This window comes from Dendrobates tinctorius, unplaced genomic scaffold (assembly GCF_039654945.1).
Source record: "Dendrobates tinctorius isolate UK_male_01 unplaced genomic scaffold, ASM3965494v1 ptg000170l, whole genome shotgun sequence".
Classification (NCBI taxonomy): domain Eukaryota; kingdom Metazoa; phylum Chordata; class Amphibia; order Anura; family Dendrobatidae; genus Dendrobates; species Dendrobates tinctorius.
The window spans coordinates 894,448-919,531 of NW_027361837.1; the positions used below are offsets into that span (position 1 = coordinate 894,448).

The window sequence follows — 25,084 nt, forward strand, 5'->3', positions numbered from 1 at the left end:
ACGTCGCGGGAGAGGAGACGTGGAGGGACTCTCGCACGTAGTCGCCCGTTGCTGGTTTGGGGAAATCGGATCCTTTCTATAGAATGCGTTGCCCCTTCTCGTCTTCAAAAAATAACAAACACGAAAAATAGATGTCTGGGGAAAAGTCCCAGAGGTGTCCCTCGGTGCGGGAAAGGATACGCGGAGCGATGCTCAACGCGTGCTCGCCCGTTGATGGTTTGGGGAGATCGGACCCTTTCTATAGGATCCGTCACCCCTATCTCCTCTTCATAGTGAGAACCGAAAAAGAAACCTAGTCTGGAGAAACCAGACTGCGTGTGCCTCCAAAGACACTAAGCAAAAAACTGGTTTCCGCCCGATATAGGGGCGAGGGTGTATGCGGTGGAGGAGGAGCTAACTTGTTTTTTGTATGCCTAGTGTCAGCCTCCAGATGGCAGTAGCACACACCCCACAGTCTCTGTGTCCCCCAATGAGACGAAGGAGAAAAAAAACAAAACTTTGTTCGTCCATCCACCCTCTCCTCCTAATGTCTCTCAACATGCCTCCTTGTCCATTCCAGAGCTCCCTTCCCCCAGTACTTTCGTCGCCCCTTCGCATAGAACCCCTTCCTCAACCGCAAGTCGTTCCTCGCCTGTCCACACACCCAAAGTATCCCAAACTTCCCCCAAAGGACATTCCTAATAAATTTTTTTTTTGTTGTTTGTTTGCTACAAAATAAATGTGCATTTGTGCTTTCACAAAATTTGGATTGGTTACTGTGTCTATCGCCATCTACACACACTGCGCCGTACACTTAGCGTTTTTGCCACCAGATATCTCCATTACTGACATGTTTCTTGTGTCAGTCTTGGAGATATGTGTTGTCAACGCAACAAATCTACATGACTTGTCTTTTCCACAGCAATCTCTACATTCTTGTAATATTGCACGGTTCCCCAACTCCAGTCCTCATGGGCCACCAACAGATCATGTTGTATGGAATCCTCTTTTTATTTCATTACAACTTGATCTGTTGGTGGACCTTGAGGAGTGGAGTTGGGGAACCCTGGTGGATCCAGTCTGTGCAATATACAAGAATGTAGAGACTGCTGAGGAAAAGACAAATCATATAGATTGGTCTCAAAAAAACCAAACTAATCTACATGACTTGTCTTTTCCACAGCAATCTCTACATTCTTGTAATATTGCACGGTTCCCCAACTCCAGTCCTCATGGGCCGCCAACAGATCATGTTGTATGGAATCCTCTTTTTATTTCATTACAACTTGATCTGTTGGTGGACCTTGAGGACTGAAGTTGGGGAACGTTGAATATTAGTGAATTCATGATGCACAAAACACAGCATCATAAATTTACTGATACACCTGGCTACTTGCTAATGGTATTGGGAGTGTAAAAACAGAGAATGCACTCAGTACAGGTATTTTTTTTTAACATACCAACAACATGCAATAAAATATTTTTACAACATTTGCTCTTGCCATTCCACCCGTCCTACATCTGAGTTGAAGTAGGACGCAAATTTGTCCCTCATTTGGCCAACTTCAACGGATGACCTGAGAGGGTGCTGTGTAAATTCTGGCAAAGGATTAGGAGCAACATCATCAAGATCAAAGTTCAGGTGCTCTCGAGAAATTACAAAATTATGTAGAACAACACAGGCCTTGACCACCTCATCCACTGTTTCCAGTTTAAGATTAATAGCTGTGCCAAGAATGCGCCATCTCGATACAAGTATACCAAAAGCACACTTTACTGTTCTCCTGGCCCTGGTCAGCCTGTAATTAAAAATTCTTTTTTGTAGGTCCAAGTCCTGGCTGGAGTAGGGTTTGAGGAGGTTTTGGCACATCTGGAACGCTTCATCACCAACCATTACAAATGGCTGTGGCGGACCTTCTGTGTTGGGAAGAGGACGTGGCATGGGGAAATCGAAATTCTTGCCATACAACCTCCTGCCCATGTCCGATGTCTTAAAAGCCTGGGAGTCATTCCCACGGCCAAATGCCCCAATGTCCACTGCAATAAACTTACAGTGTGCATCCGCAATGGCCATCAGTACAGAAGAAAAGTACTTTTTGTAGTTATAGAACTCAGAGCTAGTTCTTTTGGGCTTGATAATCCAGATGTGTTTCCCATCCACCGCACCTAAACAGTTTGGGAAATTGCATACAGTCCAGAATCTTTTGGCGATTTCCAACCACTTTGCTGCAGTGGGCATGGGCATGAATTCGGGACAAAGAACGCTCCAGAGAGCCCAGCAGGTGTCCGCTACAATTCCAGACAACGTGGAGATTCGAATCCGGTACTGGAAGTGCAGTGACGAGAGGGTCTCTCCAGTAGCCAGGAATCTGTAACACAAAGAATAGCTTAGTTACTCACCGATAACGGTGTTTCTCGGAACCCATGACAGAACCACGGAGAGAGGGGGTCCGCCCATAAAGGACAGGAACCTACAGATAAAAAGGCGGCACCTCTCCTTCGCCCCCAGTTGGTTACAGAGCATCAGAGGGTCTTCCGGTTAGTTAACAACAAAAGTATATACATAACATTACAATATTGCATATTATGGAGAAGCCCCGTGTCTAACAGAAAACACTTTACACACATTAACTCATGCTCACCGCACACGTAAAAGGGGGGAATAAGCGGGTGCTGTCATGGGTTCCGAGAAACACCGTTATCGGTGAGTAACTAAGCTATTCTCTCTCACCCATGACAGCACCACGGAGAGAATTTCAGAGATTAGTAGCTTAGGGAGGGACCACCGCCTGAGGGACCCTTCTCCCGAAAGTCAGGTCAGACGTAGAGGCTAGATCTAAGCGATAGTGCCTAAAAAAGGTAGAAGGTGTTGACCAGGTGGCCGCCTTACAGATCTGCTCTATTGATACCTCTGATCTTTCTGCCCATGAGGTCGCCATTGCCCTTGTAGAGTGAGCTTTTAGACCCCCCGGGATGGTATTCCCACTGGATGAATACGCCAGGGCAATCGCATCCCTTATCCACCTTGCTAGGGTACTCTTGGATGCCTTGAGTCCCTTTCGAGGTCCCTGGAAACACACAAAGAGACCCTTCCTTCCCACATCCCTTGGTGGCCTCTAGGTACTGAGCTAGACACCTCTTCACATCCAGGGTGTGAAATTTCTCCTCTCCCCTATTCCTAGGGTTTGGGCACTGCTGCAGGATCCACGGGTCACCCGTCAAGGACAGGAACCCAACTGGGGGCTGAGGAGAGGTGCCGCCTTTTTATCTGTAGGTTCCTGTCCTTGATGGGCAGACCCCCTCTCTCCGTGGTGCTGTCATGGGTGAGAGAGAAAACAATAATTAATATGTGTATACGTAATTTTTTTTACACACGTTTAATTAAAACCCCAAAAAAAAAAAAAATTCTGCAGCCTTTGGTTCAATACATGCCATGAAAAAATGACTGCAGCTTTTATTAGTTAACGACATGGCAGAACTGTAATTCTGCAAGATTTGGAAGAGTACATGTCACAACTAAGAAAAATCAGCAGCCATTGGTTTATGAAAACTACGTACCTTAATGTGACCAGGAGCCGTTCCTCAGGAGTAATCGCACGCCGGAGCTGTGTGTCCTGTCTCCGGATGACTTCTTTTACCCGACCAAGCAAATAGTGAAAGGTTTCTTTGGTCACCTGGGTATAATCCATAAATTTCTCCGGGTTTGCCTGGAGCTCGCTGTAGAGGGTGTGGTACGCTCCACGGCTCTCCCAGAATTCAATAATGGGATGTATCCACATATGCTGCTGCTGCCGTCTTCGCTGCCTCTCTCTCTCCCTCTGTTCATGGCAAGCAACGGCATAAGCCTGAGCCATCCTCATGTCCAGATCCAAGTCAAAGTAAAAGCTCTTCCAGCGCAGATCCATGTTTCTCAAGTCAAATGCAAGCAAATGTGAAGAATTCAGCTGTAAAAAGGGGCTATATAAAGAATTTCCATAAGACACGCCCACTGCTTTCCCATTGCTTGAGTGTGTTGCAAGAATTTTCCAAGGATTTTTCTCTAGTTTATTGCGCATAAAAAATGCAAACACATGAAAAACGCTTACAAACGCATGAAAACGCTTTGATTTTTTGTCGTTATGCGCACAATGCTACAAAAAAAACGCAGCGTTTACAAGCGTTTGTATGCGCTTTTCACATGCGTTTCATGTGCGCTCCTAACGCAGCGCAAAAAAACGCAAGTGTGAAACTAGCCTTACTAATACTACCCTACCACATGTAGGCACCTTCAATCTTTACCAACAGTGGCTAAAATGTGTCCTGGTGATATGATACCTACTCAGTGACACGTCTGTACTGGAAGGGCACAGACACTGAACTCTCCAATACGGAGCCACTCAGCCTTCGTACATGTGACACATCAATGAAACATCACACAACTTTGTGATAAATATGACAGAAAACGCCGTGTGAATCATACGACATAAGGAGGCATAACAGTAGGACAATATGGCAGTCTGATGTACAAGACAGAGCCATGATACCTGCATGAGCCGAAAACTAACAATGCATTAGTCATTGTCAAATGAATTTCATCTGCTGGAAGTTATCAATGAAAGCAGCACACAGATCTAGGAAAGCACAGGCAAGTGATACAAAGTGTATATTGAGAAAGTGTAACTTCACTTTTTACAATTACTGTTACCTACTTATCAATACAGTTAAAAGGATCCAGTCACCAGGTTTCCCCATATAAATTAGAGCCAGCACCCGTAAGCCCTCCGTTAGATACGCACCCGTAAGCCCTCTGTTAGATACGCACCCGTAAGCCCTCTGTCAGATACAGTATTCCGGAATACTGTATCTATATCCCCAATCCAATCTGCAAGGCATAAAAAGAGCTCTTACTACACTTGCATACACTGCGGTCTAGCCCGATTGGAGTCTCTGGTTTTGATCCAGTGCCTCCTCATCTTATGATCGTTGTCCTACTTCAATTCTTTTTGTGTATGACATGTCCTATATCAACCCCACTATAAGGGTGAGCTGAATCAACTTTTTTCTATATCAACCCCACAGCGTCTTCCATCGCGTTTCTGTGCATTTCTCTCCATCTTGCCGAGGGCAGAGCTGGTAAGGCTGGTGCATGCGCACTACAGCACTTTGCTCTGCCCTTGGCGTGTCAGAGAGGAGTGCGCCTGCACAACAGTGTAATGGGGGACACTGCGTGGATGACATAAGACGCGCCATCCACACGAAATGGGGAAGGAGGACGGCGATCATAAGAAGAGAGGAGGGGCAGTATGAAGACCAGAGATGCCCATCAGACCGGACCGCATAGCCACATCAGACATCTCTCTCGAGCCTATGCTTTTTATCCTATAATAAATTCACTACTTAAGAACGGTGAGTGCCATCCCTTTTGTTCTTCTTTATATAACATAGCCGAGTAAAGGCTCATGCAATCTAAAAACAGGTCCAGTATCCGGCTGTCAGAAACAGCCAGGGACCACAGGGAGAAGGAAGGGGTAGTGATAAATAGTGCTACGGGCAGTTTTATTCAAAAGCCTGGCTATGCGATTGCAGTCAGGTATGTCTGTGTCTGGCTTTCCCTGCACCTCTCTGTCACATTTAATGTATGTAGATAGACAGCTGTCAGTCAGCTGGAGCGGTGAGAAGACCGACTGGTCAGGTCACGCCATATATGTTTTGTTCAAAACACTGCAGTTTCAGAGAAAAGTACATTGCTGTAATGGCACAGCCAGGCTCTGATTCACACTGCCATAGTCCAAACAGCATGAAGGTAATAACGGGTCCCTTATTGGGTGTTATTGTTATAACATTGTGGAAGTGTTCTCCATGTTGAAATCTCATTTCCCGAGATCTTGGTGACGAGATCTCCATCTGTGCATGCGCCGTCCCTGACGGCCATTTTCCCGAAGTCCACCACACAGGAAACCATGGAACTGCAGGGGCTCTGGCTTTTCACAAAATGTCAGTAGAGGCCCCGCAGCACTGGAGGAGACACCCACAGCAGCAGTGAGGACACCCGCAGCAGCACTAGGCTGCACCGCCGGACACTCGCAGCAGCGCGCCGCACATCGGAACACCCCCTCATCCAGCCTGTGGTCTGCAGCATCACCCCACTCCTGCCTCCTCCACCGACCCTGGGACGCCTCTTCACCACAGCTACCACCCCCGGTAAGCAATAAGGTGCAAGGATTATAAGAAGCACCAGCATTTTAGTAAAAAAAAAAAATCCTATTTTTCTCCTCAAAATTTGGGGTGCGTCTTAGAACCCGGAGTGTCTTGTAATCTGAAAAATACGGTATATAAGACGTACATAATGTATATAAGTACATAATAGGAGTGGGTCTCAACAGTGATGTATGCTGAGGACAATCAAGAAAAGATGGACAGTCAGTAGTGGGACTGCTGCCACTCTAATGATTTATCTCCATATAAAATACTTTACACATTATATACAAAAACTAAAATAACACATGAAATAAGGAACAATTGGGGAATATGCAAATCAAACTTCGCTATAAAACCTGGGGTACCGTAAATAACGAAAATCACAGTTGGAAATATTTTGGCATATCTTCATGGAGCTTGGACATAACAAGGAAATGGATTGCTTTAATTTAAAAAAAATAAGTTGAATTATCTCTTGGAAACAAAAAGTTGCAGTTTTAGTAGTAACAGGTGCAGGTAATGAGAACGGTGGAACAAGTTGAGCTTATGGGTGAAACCCAGGAGAAATATACACTCGAGTATAGGTTTTACATGTCTTCGATTACTATCTACACTGGGTTATGTGAATACCTGGGAATAGAGAGGAAACCCATCACCTAATAAGAGGAGCTCCTGCTTCCCATACTCTGCACCCTCACAAGCAGCAGCATGCTCATACAGAAAGCCTGCATACAGCTACATCAGCAGAAAGAAGGGACAACTATAGCTTGGTGTTTGACGGGCTTGTTAGTTGTAACATTTTATATTTCCATAAGGTTCCAAAGCTATAAAAGAAGAAACAAAGCTGTTATTCAGGCTCCATGGGTGAAACGCTGCATCATCATCTCTGCTCCAGTCTTTATTGATAAGCTGCAGCAGTGAAGACATGTCTACAGCCCAAGTAACCACTGCAGCCAATCACTGTTGGAATCAGGGTGGATTTGATTGAAATCTAACTGATTTAAATCACGATTTAAATCACTAGTCAGTAAGGCTTGATTTAAATCAGTGATTTAAATCAAAGTTTCTACCTAAACTAGTTCTTGCTACTTTAACATGCAAGTAGATGAAGATTTTTAGAATCACTTTTTATATTACTTTTTTCTCCCCAAATGGGTTAATCATTCATATTTGGACACCACTGTTCTGTTGTACTTAGGAAGGAGAAAAATAATCCTGACCTTAATAACAATTTAAATAGATTTATTCAACTGAAACAATAACAACATTACAGCATAAGTTATTTGCTTAAACAAACATCCATGTTTGTTAACTAATTTGGCTAAACAAAATATATATATATTTTAAGAAACTTAGACTGTCAGCCCAGCCGACACATGAAAAACTTAAATACTACTGTCCCTGCTGTCGTCTGTAGCTCACTTGTCATCATCTTCATCATCATCTTCTTCTTTGTTCCTATTCATAATCTGGAAAAGAAAAACAAGCTTTCCTGCTTTATTGGGTCCCAACCGATTTCTCAATTTAGAATGAATGAGTCCAAAGGAAGAGAATATTCTTTCAATGCCTGCAGAAGAAGCTACTGTTGTTAAAAGTGAAATCAGTACTTGAACAGTCTCTAAATCCAAGCGCTTAAGTGACTTCCACCAGTTTACTGGTGTGACCTTCCTTAAAATATCTTCAGCAAACATATATTTCTTGAATGGTTCCCCCTTAGCTCTGAAGTTTATTATAGTTGGCATTAAAGATGGATGATTTCTGGATACCCATGTCATAGCTAACTCCTCTTCCTCTTAGGTTTTGACCCTGATATTGGATATTGACAATATTTGCCAAAAAATGAGCTGGAGTCAGTGCTTGTCCCATTCGTTTGTTTACTGCTTGTATTTAATTCTGTCCATGTGTAGTTCTGTTTTTAAGTGTTCACTCAGTTCCTTCCAAATTTCAACAGCATCCGCAATAAAACAGCTATTTTTCTGTATTTTGTTTAAAGCTTGAGAGATGGGTTTCAGGAAGCTCAGCATATGTTCAACATTTCTCTTAAGCCCAATGTTGAGGATTTTGGCCGTGACAGTGCCATCTATTTTATCTCGATTTTCTTCACAAAGTGTCATCAGAATAGGCCAGTTTTTGATATACTGCTCAAAACAGTCCACCACAGAGTTCCATCTAACATCTTGTGGGAGCGTTAGCTTGGTTCCACCCATCCTTTTCAGAACTGCTGCAGCAAAATGATTATTACGGAAGTATTTAGCAATTTCAACAACATTAGCCTTTATTTCTGGAACACTTAAGTCTTTGGCTAAGAGGTGCAGCAAATGAGCACTGCAACCATATGTTATTAGCAGCTTTGTATTCCCTCCCTGCTCTTCTAAATCTCTTCTCATCTTGGATACGTTTGCAGCATTGTCAGTGACCAAACTGCGTACTAGACATTTGAATTTTTGTTCACATGTCGTTATAGCTTTTACTGCCACTTCTTGTAAGTATTCTGCTGTGTGTGCATTTCCTGACGTATCAGTTGTTTGTGCAAGGAAGACTTTACCTTCTTCTGTTGTTATGCAAGCACATACAATAGGATCATTGTGGACATTACTCCACCCATCAATACTTAGGTTAACAATTTTACCCTCCAGAGCTGTTGCACATTGCTCCATTTCTCTGTCATACACTTGATCCAGCAGTTTCCCTGCAACATCAGCTCTGCTGGGTGGACTGTATCCTGGTCTCAGTGACTGAACCATATTAATGAAATGTGGGTTCTCAGTCAGACGGAAAGAAGAGTTCGTTGCATAAATAAACTGGGCAATTTTTTCATCAATCAACTCTTTTTCTAATCTGCTAGTTCTTATCACAAACCTATCTATGGTGGTTCCAGGAGGTAAAGGTTTTTTCTTCCTTTTGGGTGATGGTGATATGTGGCTGTGGGTGTCTGATGATGATGCTGCTGCTGCTGCTAATGAAGCACTATCCTGGATGGATAACTCTGAAACTGTAGAACAGGATGATGGTGATCTTGGAGGTGGATAGTTTCCAGAATCCATGAATTCCCCTAAACAAAAAAAGTCAATGCTGTTATTTTATTGTTTATACAATTTCTGCTTATTGTACACAACACATCACTGGCTCTGCCCCAAAAGGAATATTTGTTTTTCTTCATAACTGTACCAAGTGACAGTAACATGCAGTAATAATAAGAAATATAATTTTTCTCACACATGACAGTTCAGTCTTTAGAAATAGGATTCAATAAAAATGTTTACCAACCTGAAGATCCTGCTTGTTCAGAAGTGTTTCTTTGGTCATCTTCATCACCGCACTTCTCATGATGTTGCCTCATTCGCGCCACCAGGCCTTGCATCTCTTTGTTGCATCGATTGCATTTTGCACGCATGCCTGCCTTACCGATAGGCGAAGGAGCTTCATTAAAATATTCCCAAACTGGGTCTCTTTTACGGCTTGCTGCCATTATAAGGAAAGAATGTAATAAACCTCAGATCGTACACACAAACAGATCCAGACTTGTCTGTCTGTGGCTATGCTGCAGTATTGTGCTCAAAGTTTCACTTTCATTTTCTTGTCTGCTTGCCCTTCCTCCTCCTCACACTTAGATTCACATTCTTCTTGTGTTGTGCAGATCTATTCCACTCCAAACAATCAGAAACATATTGTCTAACTTCTTGGACTTGGCACTGAAGGGGTTGATTCTGTATTCATAGGTTTGTAGAACAATAGGATTAAGGTCTTTTTCTCAACTCTGTTCATGTTGTAACATTTTTGCCGTGAAGAAGAGGCTGGGACCTCTGCGGAGTCAAATTCAGTTTTGAGAACTGCGTAAGTAAAGCGAGCGTCTGTGATAATATAGGAGAGAAACTGCCCACTAATCCTACAGAAACCTCTGGAAGAGCATGGCATTGTGAATGTTACACATATACAGCCTTTATTCTACGGAGTTAAACAACTCCGCTTTATCTCATGATGGAAGAACCTTTGGATGGTAAAATATTTTCCTCAAAAAGCAGTTTATTGAAAAAAATCCGATTTAAATAAAAAAAAATCCGATTTAAATTAAAAAAAATCAGATTTTTTTGATTTTTTAAAAAAAAAACATTGATTTTTATCCACCCTGGTTGGAATTCACTAATTCTGGTTAACGTATGATTTTTTTTTTTTTTTTTTTTTTTAAAACCTACAAACTAAAGAAAGCCACGAAAAATAACAGCTGTGTAAACCCACCAACCTGGTGTATATGTAAAACGCTGGGACTGGCTACGTTTTCTTTTCCCATTGCATAGATAAAACTGAACTTGAACGCCTGTCACAATTGACTTGTTGTGGTAAGGAGGAATTTCAACAACGATTTCATTCTGAAAGGAAGCAATGACTCTTCAGTACACCATCATATCCATCCACAAATCAATACAACATAATAAATATACATCTTCAAAAGAACATTAAAGCAAATCTATTGTGCTATACATTTATGGTGCATGAAACTCACCATCACTTGTCTCTTTTCAGTCACAATAGTCGCCTCTACTTCCCACTGAGGCCGTCCATCTTGTATATATATATAAATATGAAAAAAAAATATATATTAACAACCAAAATACAGATGCACACACTTCAGCATCAAACGGCATCAATATTGATGGAGGTTTCCCTCGATAATGTATTTGCTCTGTTGTTTGATACTATAGAAGGTGATCAAAACCAATGACAACTTGTCAAAATTTGGGGGTAGAAAAAAAAAAAAAAAAAGATTTGAGCCATACTGTTTCAGCTCCTCTAAAAGGTTAACAGCTCTTAGCTGCAGTCTACACTTTTCCATTTAGTCAGAAATACAGGCTCATTACTATTTCATAAAGCGTGTGTGAACTATGCCCATCAAGAAATGATAAAACTACAAGAGTCCATTAGGCAAAAATGAAATTGGACAGTCAGGAAGTTTTCAAGAATGTGCTAAATGTGATTATACTAAACTCCAAATGGTTTCTGGAGAGTGGTTTCTAAAAGTCATGACAAAAAGAATTATACACTAAAGTACTTTATCCGAGTGTCTCGTTTTTGTTCACATATGTTCAGTCTGAAGATTTATAGTAATAAATGAAATAAACAATGTCAAAGCAAAGGTAATATTTCAAATCTGGAATTGCATTTTCACATTCCTGATTAATAAAAACAATTGAATACACACACATATACACACACACACACATACACACACAAATATCTGTGTGCAACTTGATCCACATGCATACACAATTCCCCAGTAGTTATAGCAGCGCCTCCTCCACCAAAGTCACTGCCACCATAGCAGCCTCCTCCACTTCCCAGCGGTCACAGCAGGCCTGCCTTGATGCACCCTCCCCTGCAGGGAGTCAGACAGCACCTTCCAGTGCTCCAAGCTAAACATCAGCTCAAACTGTGCCCTCATCTCCATTTTAATCAACATTATACAGACAAACACGTTTAGTTTTTGCCTCTAGCATGGCTAAGTGGCCAGATGTGTTTGTCAAGCCCCTCACAGCCATGAAACCCCATAGGCACCTCAGGATGTCAGCCATAATATTCTGTAAAGACATTATATCCACCGTCAATTGTCTTTGAAAATCTTAAATTACATTTGCATCTATTCTTTGGACAGATTACAACACAGATGTATGGCCTAACGTACCATTATCCAAACCATCACATTTGAAAACATGTCATCTTTAATGGTGCTTTGTCTGGACATCTGGTTACACTGCTCACAGCACAAGTAAACATCGATGCCATCCTCTTAGATAATAAAGCCATCAATTATTTAGTTTAATTACAGGAAACATAATAGGCTAGAAATATTGACCGATTTAGAGATTTAGTATAAATATTTAATCACCCATTTTATATTTCTTCATATCCCCTTTGTTAGAGATCACACTCCACTACCGTCAGCGCACCAAAACAAAGACCAGTAATTACAGAGGACGTTCCTTCCTTGTGCATGAAAAACATATATCGTCCAACAAGGTGAACACTGGGACCTGCAATAAATCCCTAATCTGGGTTCTGAGTCACACACAGGCCAAACACCTCCCTGTACATAAGCACTTGTGAAAGCAAAGACCTCACACTAAACTAGATTATCATCAAAAAGTTAATTTATTTCAGTTCTTCAATACAAAAAGTGATTCTCATATATTAGATAGTCATTACAAAGTGAACTATTTCAAGTGTTTATTTCTGTTAATGTTTATGATTACGGCTTACAGCCAATGAAAACCCAAAAGTCATTATCTCAGTAAATTAGAATACTGTATAACACCAGCTTGAAAAATTATTTTAAAATCTGAAATGTTGGCCTACTGAAATGTATGTTCACTAAATGCACTCAATACTTGGTCGGGGCTCCTTTGGCATCAATTCCTGCATCAATGTGGCATGGAGGTGATCAGCCTGTGACACTGCTGAGGTGTTATGGAAGTCCAGGTTACTTTTATAGCAGCCTTCAGCTCATCTGCATTGTTGGGTCTGGTGTCTCATCTTCCTCTTGACAATACCACATAGATTCTCTATGGGGTTAAGGTCAGGTGAGTTTGTTGGCCAATGAAGCACAGTGATACTGTTCTTTGTAAACCAGATATTGGTAGTTTTGGCAGTGTGGAAGGGTGCCAAGTCCTGCTGGAGAATTAAATATCCATCTCCAAAAAGCTTGTCGGCAGAGGGAAGCATGGACCTACACCAGCAGATGACATGTGGAAAACCATCACTGATTGTGGAAACTTCACACTAAACCTCAGGCAGCTTGGATTGTGTGCCTCTCCACTCTTCCTCTAGGCTATGGGACCTTGATTTCCAAGGTCTAGTGTGAAGTTTCCATAATTTACTGAGATAATGACTTTTGTGCTTTCATTGGCTGTAAGCCATAATCAACATTATCAGAAATAAACACTTGAAATAGATCACTCTGTAATGACTCTATATAACATATGAGTTTCATTTTTTGTCTTGAAGAAATGAAATAAATTAACTTTTTGATGATATTCTAATTTAGTGAGAATCACTTGAATGTGCATCCCTCTAAGTCATGGCTACCCAGGGTACAAGGATCACAGGTTAAGAAACAATGCCAGTTATACAGAATACAGCTCAATTATTTGCCAGGCAGAATTCAGATTCCTTGCTGTATTTGTTAAATGTCTGTATCTGCTAAAGGTAAAACAAAGTTGGCACCACCATGTACGGAGCCAGCTCAGATACAGGTACTCAACAGGAAATTACAGGTACCTGCCTAACCCAAGAAGAAGTGCAGAACTACCTTAGTAAGATTAAAATTGACAAATCACCAGGCCCTGATGGCATTCACCCTCGGGTATTAAGGGAGTTAAGTAATGTGATAGACAGGCCTCTATTCCTTATATTTAAAGACTCTATAGAAACAGGGTATGTTCCTTTTTATTGGCGGCAAGCAAATGTGGTACCAATATTCAAAAAGGGGTGTAAAAGGGAACCTGGAAACTATAGGCCGGTAAGCTTAACATCTGTTGTGGGTAAAATTTTTGAAGGGTTTCTAAGGGATACCATTATGGAATATCTCAATGATAATAAATGTTTAACTCCATATCAACATGGATTTATGAAGGATCGCTCCTGTCAAACTGACCTGATCAGCTTCTATGAGGATGTAAGCTCTCAAATGGACCAAGGAGAATCATTGGATGTCATTTATCTCGACTTCTCTAAAGCATTTGACACTGTCCCACATAAACGATTGGTAAGTAAGATGAGAAAGCTTGGGCAAGGGGAAAATGTGTGTAGATGGGTAGGTAGCTGGCTTAGTGATAGAAAACAAGAGTGGTTATTAATGGTGCATACTCAGATTGGGCCAGGGTTACTAGTGGGGTACCACAGGGTTCTGTATTGGGCCCCCTACTATTTAATATATTTATTAATGCTCTAGTGGATGGCTTACACAGTAAAATATCAGTATTTGCAGATGATACAAAACTATGTAAGGTAGTTAACACAAAGGAGGACAGTTTGCAACTACAGACACATTTGAGTAAATTGGAGAAATGGGCTGAAAAATGGCAAATGAGGTTTAACACAGATAAGTGTAAGGTTATGCACATGGGAAGGAGAAACAGATGCTATAATTACTTACTAAATGGGAAACTGCTGGGGAAATCAGACATGGAAAAAGACTTAGGCATCTTAGTCAATAAGAAGCTGAATTGAGTGCCCAGTGTCAGGCAGCTGCCACCAAAGCAAATAGGATCATGGGATGCATTAGAAGAGGTCTGGGGACACGAGATGAAAACATAATTCTCCCTCTGTACAAATCACTCGTCAGACCACACTTGGAGTATTGTGTGCAATTTTGGACGCCGGTGCTCAAGAAAGACATTACTGAACTTGAAAGGGTTGAAAGGCGGGCTACTAAAATGATAAATGGAGTTGGTTCACTACAATACCCAGAAAGGTTATCAAAATTAGGTCTATTTACTCTAGAAAAGAGAAGACTTAGAGGAGACTTAATATATATGTACAAGTATATCAGAGGGCAATACAGAGATCTCTCCAATGAACTGTTTGTGCCAAGGACTGTGACAAGAACAAGGGGGCATTCTCTTCGTTTGGAGGAAAGACAATTTCTGCACCAGCATAGAAGAGGGTTCTTCACGGTAAGAGCAGTGAGGCTCTGGAATTCTCTTCCTGAGGAAGTGGTGATGGCCAACTCACTGAATGAATTTAAGAAAGGAATGGATGCTTTTCTTGTGAGTAACAGTATAGAAGGTTACGAATAACAGATTATAGGTAGATGGTTGACACAGTTTAGGGGATGGAATTTTTTTCCCTATGGAGAAAATTGGCTTCTACTCTGTGGGTTTTTTGCCTTCCCCAGGATCAACAATGCAGAACAGCTGCACTAAAAATAGGCTGAACTAGATGGACATAAGGTCTTCCTTCAGCCTTCAAAACTATGTTACTATGTTACATCACATTAAAAAAGGTTCATTTCGGGCTGCTCCTGTTAGGTCTTGGAGTAGTCTAGCCAATGCCCTAATAAAGAACTGAACTGAGATGCTTTTAGTGGAGGCAAGCAAAAATAAAAGGTTGAAGAAGAAGAAAAAAAAAAAGCTTTCTTTTTTTTATGAAATGTGCAAACTAACATTTTAAAATGTTATAATAGCACTAGACGACAACCTACCTTGTCCCTTCTCCACAAATATCACTTTGGACTCCGGCATGATATTGGATCCTATGATAATCATCTCGATTCCGCCATTTACTGAGCAACTACTAAGATTATATTTGTCCACCTGTGGCAACTCCTGGGCAGATCGCTGAGCTTTCAACCAGAAAGGAAAAATTAATTAATGAAATATTCGTAGACATTAACCATCTGAGGGTCACAGAGTTAATTGAGCATATAATAGGGGCAAGGTAATAGGGAGAGAAAACTGGGAGTGCACCTGGAGATAACACCACCAATGAGGAAATTGGGGTCTCTACAAAAACAAATTCACAGAAGGATAAGGGGCCAGGCATCATTGGCCATGTGCATCCAAATATACATATGGAATAGGTGTGCCATAGCGAATCCCTGCACTGCGCAGGAGCTCTGTGCACACAGATGCCACCAGTCAGCAAGCCTCCCACAACTGCTTAGCCTCATTGGACTGACAGACGGAGGGGTTCGAGCCACAGAGTTGCATTGGCATGCTGCTAGAGCTTCGGATTTTTTTTAACCCCTTCACAACCACCGATACACCTTTTCACAGCAGCAGTTAAGGGTACTTAAACCACAGCGCCGCCTTTTAACAGTACTGAGGTTTAAGTGTATAGCTCCCCCCAGAGTCAAATTTTTTCTGGGCTCTCGGCTACCAGGGGTAAGCTGAGACCCCAGAGAACATGATATGGGTTGGTTTTTACCGACCTCGTTGTTCTGATCGCCATTAAAAGTATAAAGGCGACTGCAAAAAAAAAAAAAAGTGCGATTTTCCATTTAACTTCTCTCTCCACTGATGTGATCACACATCAGAGGAGAGAGAAATAGGGTCCCCCAAGTCCCCCACAGTACCTTATGTAACGGATGAGTGGTCCCCCAGCCCCCCCCCTAAACAGAGAAAATGGCGAGCGCACCAGTTTACCAATTAATTTCACTCTCCTCTGATGTGATTGCACATCAGAGGAGAGAAAAATAGGGTCCCTCAAATCACTCCCCCCCCCTCCCCCCGAGACCTTATGTACCGGATCATTGTCCCCCTCCTTCCTTTGGCAGAAAGAAAATGGTGGGCGCACGTGCAGTGCGCCTGCCAAGATCCGCCAGCCTGCATCCGATGAGAATTTTCTCGTTGGCTGCTGGGTTTTGATTACTGTGATAGACCCTATCACAGTGATCAAAACCCCCAATATTTGATAAATATGGCAGCACTTGGGCTGTACCTTTCTCTTCTCTCCTTGTAGTTGTTTTGGGAGAGAAGAGAGAGACTACAGTTCAAGCGCTGCTCTGTCAGAAATTAAAAAAAAAAAAAATTCTGTGTCCGAAAACATTATAAAATGTACAATTACCCACACACATTCTCTGTAATCCCCGCATCTCCATTGTCAGGGGATTTATAAAGAAAATATTTTTTTCAATTTTTTTTGTTTTTTAAATAATTTTTTGCAGTGATGGTTAGGGGCAGAAGTATTAGGCCTGTTTCACACTTCCGTTTTTTCAAATCCGTCAAAATCCGTTGTTTTCCGTAAAAAAACGGATCCGCCATTTTTTGCAGGATCCGTTTTTTTTGTCCCATAGACTTCCATTACGGTTACCGCGGATCCGTCAAAAAAACGGATCCGTTTTTAAAAAAACGGATCCGTTTGCATCAGTTTCCGTCAAAAAAACGGAAACGGATCCGTTTGGCGGACACAAAAACGGAAGTGTGAAACAGGCCTTAGGGTTAGAAAATACTAGAGTTAGATTAGGGCTAGTTTTTCATTAGGCAGGGAAATAAATAAATGGCCCGCAGAACATTCAGCGAAACAGAATCTGCCTCTGAAGTAGAGCCGTTTTCAGGCAGTGGCGACGACTCTTCCTCCACGGGATCCCCCCAGCCCGATGGTAGCAGAGTTGGTCGTCACTGCTGAAGATTCAGAGGCAGAACCAAGTATCGCAGTCCCCCGCCGATGTGGTATAATGATTCTTCATTTTCCCCTCAAATTCCCCCTTTCTCTTGCTACCCTTGGGAAAATAAAAAATTGGGGACAAAAAGATCATTTTTGTGAAAAAATGAATTTTTATTTTTACGGAACTACGTTATAAACTTCTGTGAAGCACTTGGTTGTTCAAAGTGCTCACCACACATCTACATAAGTTCCTTAGGGGGTCTAGTTTCCAAAATGGTGTCACTTGTGGGGAGTTTCCACTGTTTAGGCACATCAGGAGCTCACCAAGCGCGACATGGCGTCCGATCTCAATTCCAGCCAATTCTGCGTTGAAAAAGTCAAATGGCGCTCCTTCTCTTCCGAGCTCTGCCGTGCACCCAAACAGTTGTTTACTCCCATATATGGGGTATTGGCGTATTGAGGAGATATTGCACAACAAATTTTGTGGTTCATTTCATCTTTTAACACTCGTGAAAATAAAAAAAATTGGTTCAGAATTAAAATTTTTGTGAAAAAAGTTAAATGTTAATTTTTCCTTTCACATGGTTTCAGTTCCTGTGAAGCCCGTAAAGGGTTAATAAATTTCTTGAATATGATTTTGATCAGCTTGAGGGGTGCAGTTTTTACAATGGTGTTACTTTTCGGCATTTTCTGTCATATAGGCCCCTCAAAGTGACTTCAAATGTGATGTGGTCCCTAAAAAAATGGTTTTGTAAATTTTGTTGTAAAGATGAGAAATCGCTGATCAACTTTTTACCCTTTTAACTTCCTAACAAAAGAAAAAAAATTGTTTCCAAAAATGTGATGTAAGGTAGACATGTGGGAAATGTTATTTATTAACTATTTTATGTGACATATCTCTCTGATTTAAGGGGATAAAAATTAAAAGTATGAAAATTGTGAAATTTTCAAAATTTTTGCCATATTACCGTTTTTTTTCATAAATAAACGCAAGTCATATTGAAGAAATTCTACCACTAACATGAAGTACAATATGTCACAAAAAATGATCTCAGAATCAGCAGGATCCGTTAAAGCGTTCCAGAGTTATAATTTCAAAGTTACAGAGGTCAGAATTGCAAAAATCGGCCTGGTCTTTAACCCGTTCATGACCCAGCCTACTTTAACATTAATGACCAAGCCATTTTTTTCAATTCTGACCAGTGTCCCTTTATGAGGTAATAAATCATGAGAGGTTCAACGCATCCTAGCGATTCTGAGATTGTCTTTTCGTGACATATTGGGCTTCATGTTAGTGGTAAATTTAAGGTTGATAATTTTTGCGTTTATTTGTGAGAAAACAGAAATTTGGTGAAAATTTTGCAATTTTCAAATTTTGAATTTTTATTCTGTTAACCCCTTCACCCCCAAGGGTGGTTTGCACGTTCATGACCGGGCCAATTTTTACAATTCTGTCCACTGTACCTTTATGAGGTCATAACTCTGGAACGCTTCCATTGATCCCGGTGATTCTGACATTGTTTTCTCGTGACATATTGTACTTCATGTTAGTGGTAAAATTTGATTCAAATAACTTTCGTTTATTTGTGAAAAAAATGGAAATTTGGCAAAAATTTTGAAAATTTCGCAATTTTCCAACTTTTAATTTTTATGCCCTTAAATCACAGAGATACGGCACACAAAAAACTTGATAAGTAACATTTCCCACATGTTTACTTTACATCAGCACAATTTTGGAACCAAAATTTTTTTTTGTTAGGAAGTTATAAGGGTTAAAAGTTGACCAGCGATTTCTCATTTTTACAACACCATTTTATTTTTAGGACCACATCACATTTGAAGCCACTTTGAGGGGTCTATATGATAGAAAATACCCAAAAGTGACACCATTCTAAAAACTGAAACCCTTAAGGTGCTCAAAACCACATTCAAGAAGTTTATTAACCCATTAGGTGCGTCACAGGAATTTTTTTGAATATTTAAAAAGAAATGAACATCTAACTTTTTTTCACAAAAAAAATACTTCAGGTTCAATTTTTTTTATTTTACCAAGGGTAACAGGAGAAATTGGACTGCAAAAGTTATTGTGCAATTTGTCCTGAGTACGCTGATACCTGATTTGTGGGGGGGAACGACTGTTTCAGCGCATGGCAGAGCTCAGAATGGAAGGAGCGCCGTTTGACTTTTTCAATGCAAAATTGGCTGGAATTCAGATCGGACGCCATGTCACGTTTGGAGAGTCCCTGATGTACCTAAACAGTGGAAGCCCCCTACAAGTGACCCCATTTTGGAAACTAGACCCCCCAAGGAACTTATCTAGATATGTGGTGAGAACTTTGAACCCACAAGGGCTTTACAGAAGTTTATAACGTACAGCGGTACAATTAAAAAATCATTTTTTCCAAAAAAATGATCTTTTCACCCCAATTTTTATTTTCCCAAGGGTAACAGGACCCTAAAAGTTATTGTGCAATTTGTCCTGAGTACGCTGATACCCCACATGTGGGGGTAAACCACTATTTGGGCGCATGGCAGAGCTCGGAAGGGAAGCAATGCCATTTGACGTTTTTGGCTGGAATTGAGATCGGACACCATGTCGCGTTTGGAAAACCCCTGATGTACCAAAACAGTGGAAACCCCCCACAAATGACACCATTTTGGAAACTAGACCCCCTAAGGAACTTATCTAGATGTGTGGTGAGAACTTTGAACCCCTATGGGCTTCACAGAAGTTTATAACATACAGCCATACAATTAAAAAATCATATTTTTTCCACAAAAATGATCTTTTCACCCTCAATTCTTATTTTTCCAAGGGTAACAGGACCCTAAAAGTTATTGTGCAATTTGTCCTGAGTACGCTGATACCCAACATGTGGGGGTAAACCACTATTTGGGCGCATGGCAGAGCTCGGAAGGGAAGCAGCGCCATTTGACGTTTTTGGCTGGAATTGAGATCGGACACCATGTCGCGTTTGGAAAACCCCTGATGTACCAAAACAGTGGAAATCCCCCACAAATGACACCATTTTGGAAACTAGACCCCCTAAGGAACTTATCTAGATGTGTGGTGAGAACTTTGAACCCCCATGGGCTTCACAGAAGTTTATAACATAAAGCCATACAATTAAATCATATTTTTTCCACAAAAAATATGTTTTCACCCTCAATTCTTATTTTTCCAAGGGTAACAGGACCGTAAAAGTTATTGTGCAATTTGTTCTGAGTACGCTGATACCCCACATGTGGGGGTAAACCACTATTTGGGCGCATGGCAGAGCTCGGAAGGGAAGCAGCGCCATTTGACGTTTTTGGCTGGAATTGAGATCGGACACCATGTCGCGTTTGGAAAACTCCTGATGTACCAAAACAGTGGAAACCCCCCACAAATGACACCATTTTGGAAACTAGACCCCCTAAGGAACTTATCTAGATGTGTGGTGAGCACTTTGACCCCCCCAGTGCTTCACAGAAGTTTATAATGCTCGGGCGTGAAAATAAATAATTCGTATTTTTTCCACAAACATGATCTTTTAGTCACCATTTTTTTATTTTCCCAAGGGTACCAGGAGAAATTGGACCCAAAAAGTTGTTGTCCAATTTGTCCTGAGTATGCTGATACCCCATATGTGGGAGAAAACTACTGTATGGACACACGTCGGGGCTCAGAAGGGAAGCAGTGACGTTTTGGAATGCAGACTTTGATGGAATGGTCTGCGGGTGTCATGTGCGTTTGGAGAGCCCCTGATGTACCTAAACTATTGAAACTCCCCACAAGTGACCCCATTTTGGACACTAGACCCCCCACGGAACTTATCTAGATGTGTGGTGAGCACTTTGAACCCCCAAGTGCTTCACAGAAGTTTATAACACTCGGACGTGAAAATAAAAAAATCATTTTTTTCCACAAAAATGATATTTTTGCCCCCAATTTTTTATTTTCCTAAGGGTAACAGGAGAAATTGGACCCCAAAAATTGTTTTGCAATTTGTCCTGAGTAGGCTGATACCCTACATGTGGGGGTAAAACACTGTTTGGGCGCATGGCAGAGCTTGGAAGGGAAGGAGCACCATTTGACTTTTTCAACTCAGAATTGGCTGGAATTGAGATCAGACGCCATGTTGCATTTGGAGAGCCCCTGATGTGCTCAAACAGTGGAAACCCCCAATTATAACTCCAACCCTAACCCCAACACACCCCTAACCCTAATCTGAGCCCTAACCCTAACCCTAGCCCTAACCCTAAGGCTGTGTGCACACGCTGCGGATTTTGCTGCGGTTCCGCAGCGGTTTTGGCTGCTGCGGACCCCAGTACCATGATTCCCTATGGGAATCAAAAACCGCAGTGCAGACGGTGCGGAATTTTCCGCGCGGATTATCTGCGGTTTTCAATCCGCAGAAAGAATTGACATGTCAATTCTTTCTGCGGATTCTCCTGCGGTTTGCCATCTCCTCTAATGAGGAGATGAAAAACCGCAGGACAAAACCGCAGAGCAATCTGCAGGTAAAACCGCAGGTCTTTTGACCTGCGGTTTCACCTGCGGATTTTACAAAATCCGCGCGGATGAATCCGCACCTAATCCGCAGCGTGTGCACACAGCCTTACCCTAACGGGAAAATGGAGATAAATACTTTTTTTTTAGTTTTATTATTTTTCCCTAACTAAGGGGGTGATAACGGGGGGTTTGACTTACTATTTATGGCGGTTTTTATGTTTGGCGGCTGTCACACGCTAAAAGACGCTTTTTATTGTAAAATAGTTTTTGCATCACCACATTTTGAGAGCTATAATTTTTCCGTATTTTGACCCACCGAGTCATGTGAGGTCTTATTTTTTGCGGGACGAGTTGACGTTTTTATTGGTACCATTTTCGGGCACGTGACATTTTTTGATCGCTTTTTATTCCTATTTTTGGGACGCAGAATGAACAAAAACCAGCGTTTCATGAATTTCTTTTGGGGGGGTGCGTTTACACCGTTCCGCGTGCGGTAAAATTGATAAAGCGGTTTTATTCTTTGGGTCAGTACGGTTACAGCGATACCTCATTTAGGTCGTTTTTTTATGTTTTTGTCGGTTTTATGCAATGAAAACTATTTTATATAAAAAATAATTATTTTTGCATCGCTTTATTCTGTGAGCTATAACTTTTTTATTTTTTCGCTGATGATGCTGTGTGGCGGCTCGTTTTTTGCGGGACAAGATGCCGTTTTCAGCGGTACCATGGATATTTATATGCGTCTTTTTGATCACGCGTTATTACACTTTTTGTTTGGCGGTATGATATTAAATCATTATTTTTTGCTTCGTTTTTATTTTTATTTTTTAAGGGGTTCGCTAAAAGGGTTAACTAATGGGACAGTTTTATAGGGCGGGTCATTACGGACACGGCGATACCTAATATGTGTACTTTTATTGTTTGGTTTTTTTTATTATTTTCAAAAAATGAATTTATTGGGGAATATTTTTTTTTTTTTTTACTAATTTATTTGGCGATTTTTTTAAATTTATTTTTACATTTTTTTTAAATTTTTTTTTTACTTTATTACATGGACCCAGGTGGGACATCACTGTCCTGTGACAGATCGCTGATCTGTCACATCACAGATCACTGTGACAGATCAGCAATCTGTCACAGGCATTGAAGCAGACTTCCTCTTGCCTGCGCTTTGCAGGCACTGAGGAAGCCAGCTTCCTCAGGTCCCCCGAAGGCCCCCGTCGCCATCTTGGATTCGGGGGCCTGGAGGATAGGAGCCCCCCGCAGCAGCGCTGCACATTGCGCTGCCGTGGGGAGCTCAGGGAAGCACGGAGGGAGCCCCCTCCCTGCCGATGCTTCCCTTTAACTCCCGGTACACCGCGATCATGTTTGATCGCGGTGTGCAAGGGGTTAACGTGTCGGGGGCGGTCCGTGACCGCCCCTGACACATAGTGCCGGGTGTCAGCTGTGATAATCAGCTGACACCCAGCCGCGATCAGCGGCGCTCACCACGTGGGCGCCGCTGATCGCGGTAGACGTACTATCCCGTCCACGGTCATACGGGCCCGGGTACCGTGGACGGGATAGTACGTCGGATGTCAGGAAGGGGTTAAACCAGAGAGTTAAGTGACACAAAATAATTACTAAATAAAATTTCCCACATGTCTACTTTACATCAGCATAATTTTGAAAACAAAATTATTTTTTGTTAGGAAGTTATAAGGGTTAAAAGTTGACCAGTGATTTATTTTTACAACAAAATTTACAAAACCATTTTTTTTTTTTTTTTTTTTTTAGGGACCACCTCACATTTGAAGTCACTTTGAGGAGTCAATATAACAGAAAATACCCAAAAGTGACACCATTCTAAAAACTGCACCCCTCAAGGTGCTCAAAACTACATTCAAGAAGATTATTAACCCTTCAGGTGTTTCACAGGAACTAAAGCAACGTGGAAGGAAAAAATGGACATTTTAATTTTTCCAACAAAAATTTTCTTTTAGCATCAATTTTTTCATTTTCACATGGGCTACAGGATAAAATGGATCCTAAAGTTTGTTGGGCAATTTGTCCTGAGTACACCGATACCTCATATGTGGTCATAAACCACTGTTTGGGCGCACGGCAGGACTCAGAAGGGAAGGAGCGTCATTTGACTTTTTGAATAGAAAATATGCTAGAATATTTAGCGATTGCCATGTCGCGTTTGGTGAGCCCCTATGTGCCTAAACATTGGAGCTCCCCCACAAGTGACCCCATTTTGGAAACTAGACCCCCCAAGGAACTTATCTAGATGCATAGTGATCACTTTGAACCCCCAGGTGCTTCACAAATTGATCTGTAAAAATAAATACATTTTTTCACAAAAATTTTCTTTTAGCCTCAATTTTTTCATTTTCACATGGGCAACAGGATAAAATGTATCCTAAAATTTGTTGGGCAAGTTCTCCTGAGTACACTGATACCTCATATGTGGTCATAAACCACTGTTTGGGCGCACGGCAGGGTCCGGAAGGGAAGGAGCGCCATTTGACATTTTGAAAGGAAAATTAGCTCCAATCGTTATCGGACACCATATCGCGTTTGGAGAGCCCCTGTGTGCCTAAACAGTGAAAACCCCCCACAAGTGACACCATTTTGGAAACTAGACCACTTAAGGAACTTATCTAGATGTGTAGTGAGCACTTTGAACCCCCAAGTGCTTCACAAAAGTTTATAACGCAGAGCAGTGAAAATAATCATTTTTTTTTCCTCAAAAATGTTTTTTTTAGCACGATATTTTTTATTTTCACATGGCTAACAGGAGAAATTGGACCAAAAAAGTTGTTGTCCAGTTTGTCCCGAGTACGCTGGTAACCCATATGTGGGGGGAACCACTGTTTGGGCGCATGGCAGGGCTCAGAAGGGAAGGAGCGCCATTTGACTTTTTGAAATTAAAATTAGCTCCAATCGTTAGTGGACACCATGTCGTGTTTGGAGAGCCCCTGTGTGCCTAAACTTTGGAGCTCCCCCACAAATGACCCCATTTTGGAAACTAGACCCCCTAAGGAACTTATCTAGATGCATAGTGAGCACTTTGAACCCCCCCCCAGGTGCTTCACAGAAGTTTATAACGCAGAGCCGTGACAAAAAAAAATATTTTTTTTCCTCAAAAAAATGATTTTTAGCCCGCAATTTTTTTTCCACAAGGGTAACAGGATAAATTGGACCACAAAAGTTGTTGTCCAGTTTGTCCTGAGTACGCTGGTACCCCATATGTAGAGGGGGGGGGACCAAAGCTTGGGCACACGTCGGGGCTCGGAAGGGAAGTAGTGACATTTTTAAATGCTGACTTTGATGGAATGGTCTGCGGGTGTC

The 25,084-nt window shown here is 41.6% G+C and overlaps 1 protein-coding gene across 2 annotated transcripts in view; it reads right to left on the reverse strand.

Moving 5' to 3' along the window:
• NFATC3 (nuclear factor of activated T cells 3) overlaps nt 1-25,084 on the reverse strand; it is a 387,290-nt gene that overhangs the window by 112,107 nt on the left and 250,099 nt on the right. For both annotated transcript variants that reach the window (XM_073550790.1, XM_073550789.1), the window contains exons 6-8: nt 15,350-15,490; nt 10,658-10,716; nt 10,397-10,523 (exon numbers count right to left, since the gene is read on the reverse strand). In XM_073550790.1, coding sequence (XP_073406891.1) covers nt 10,397-10,523; nt 10,658-10,716; nt 15,350-15,490 — 327 coding nt within the window. The remainder of the gene's footprint in view (nt 1-10,396; nt 10,524-10,657; nt 10,717-15,349; nt 15,491-25,084) is intronic.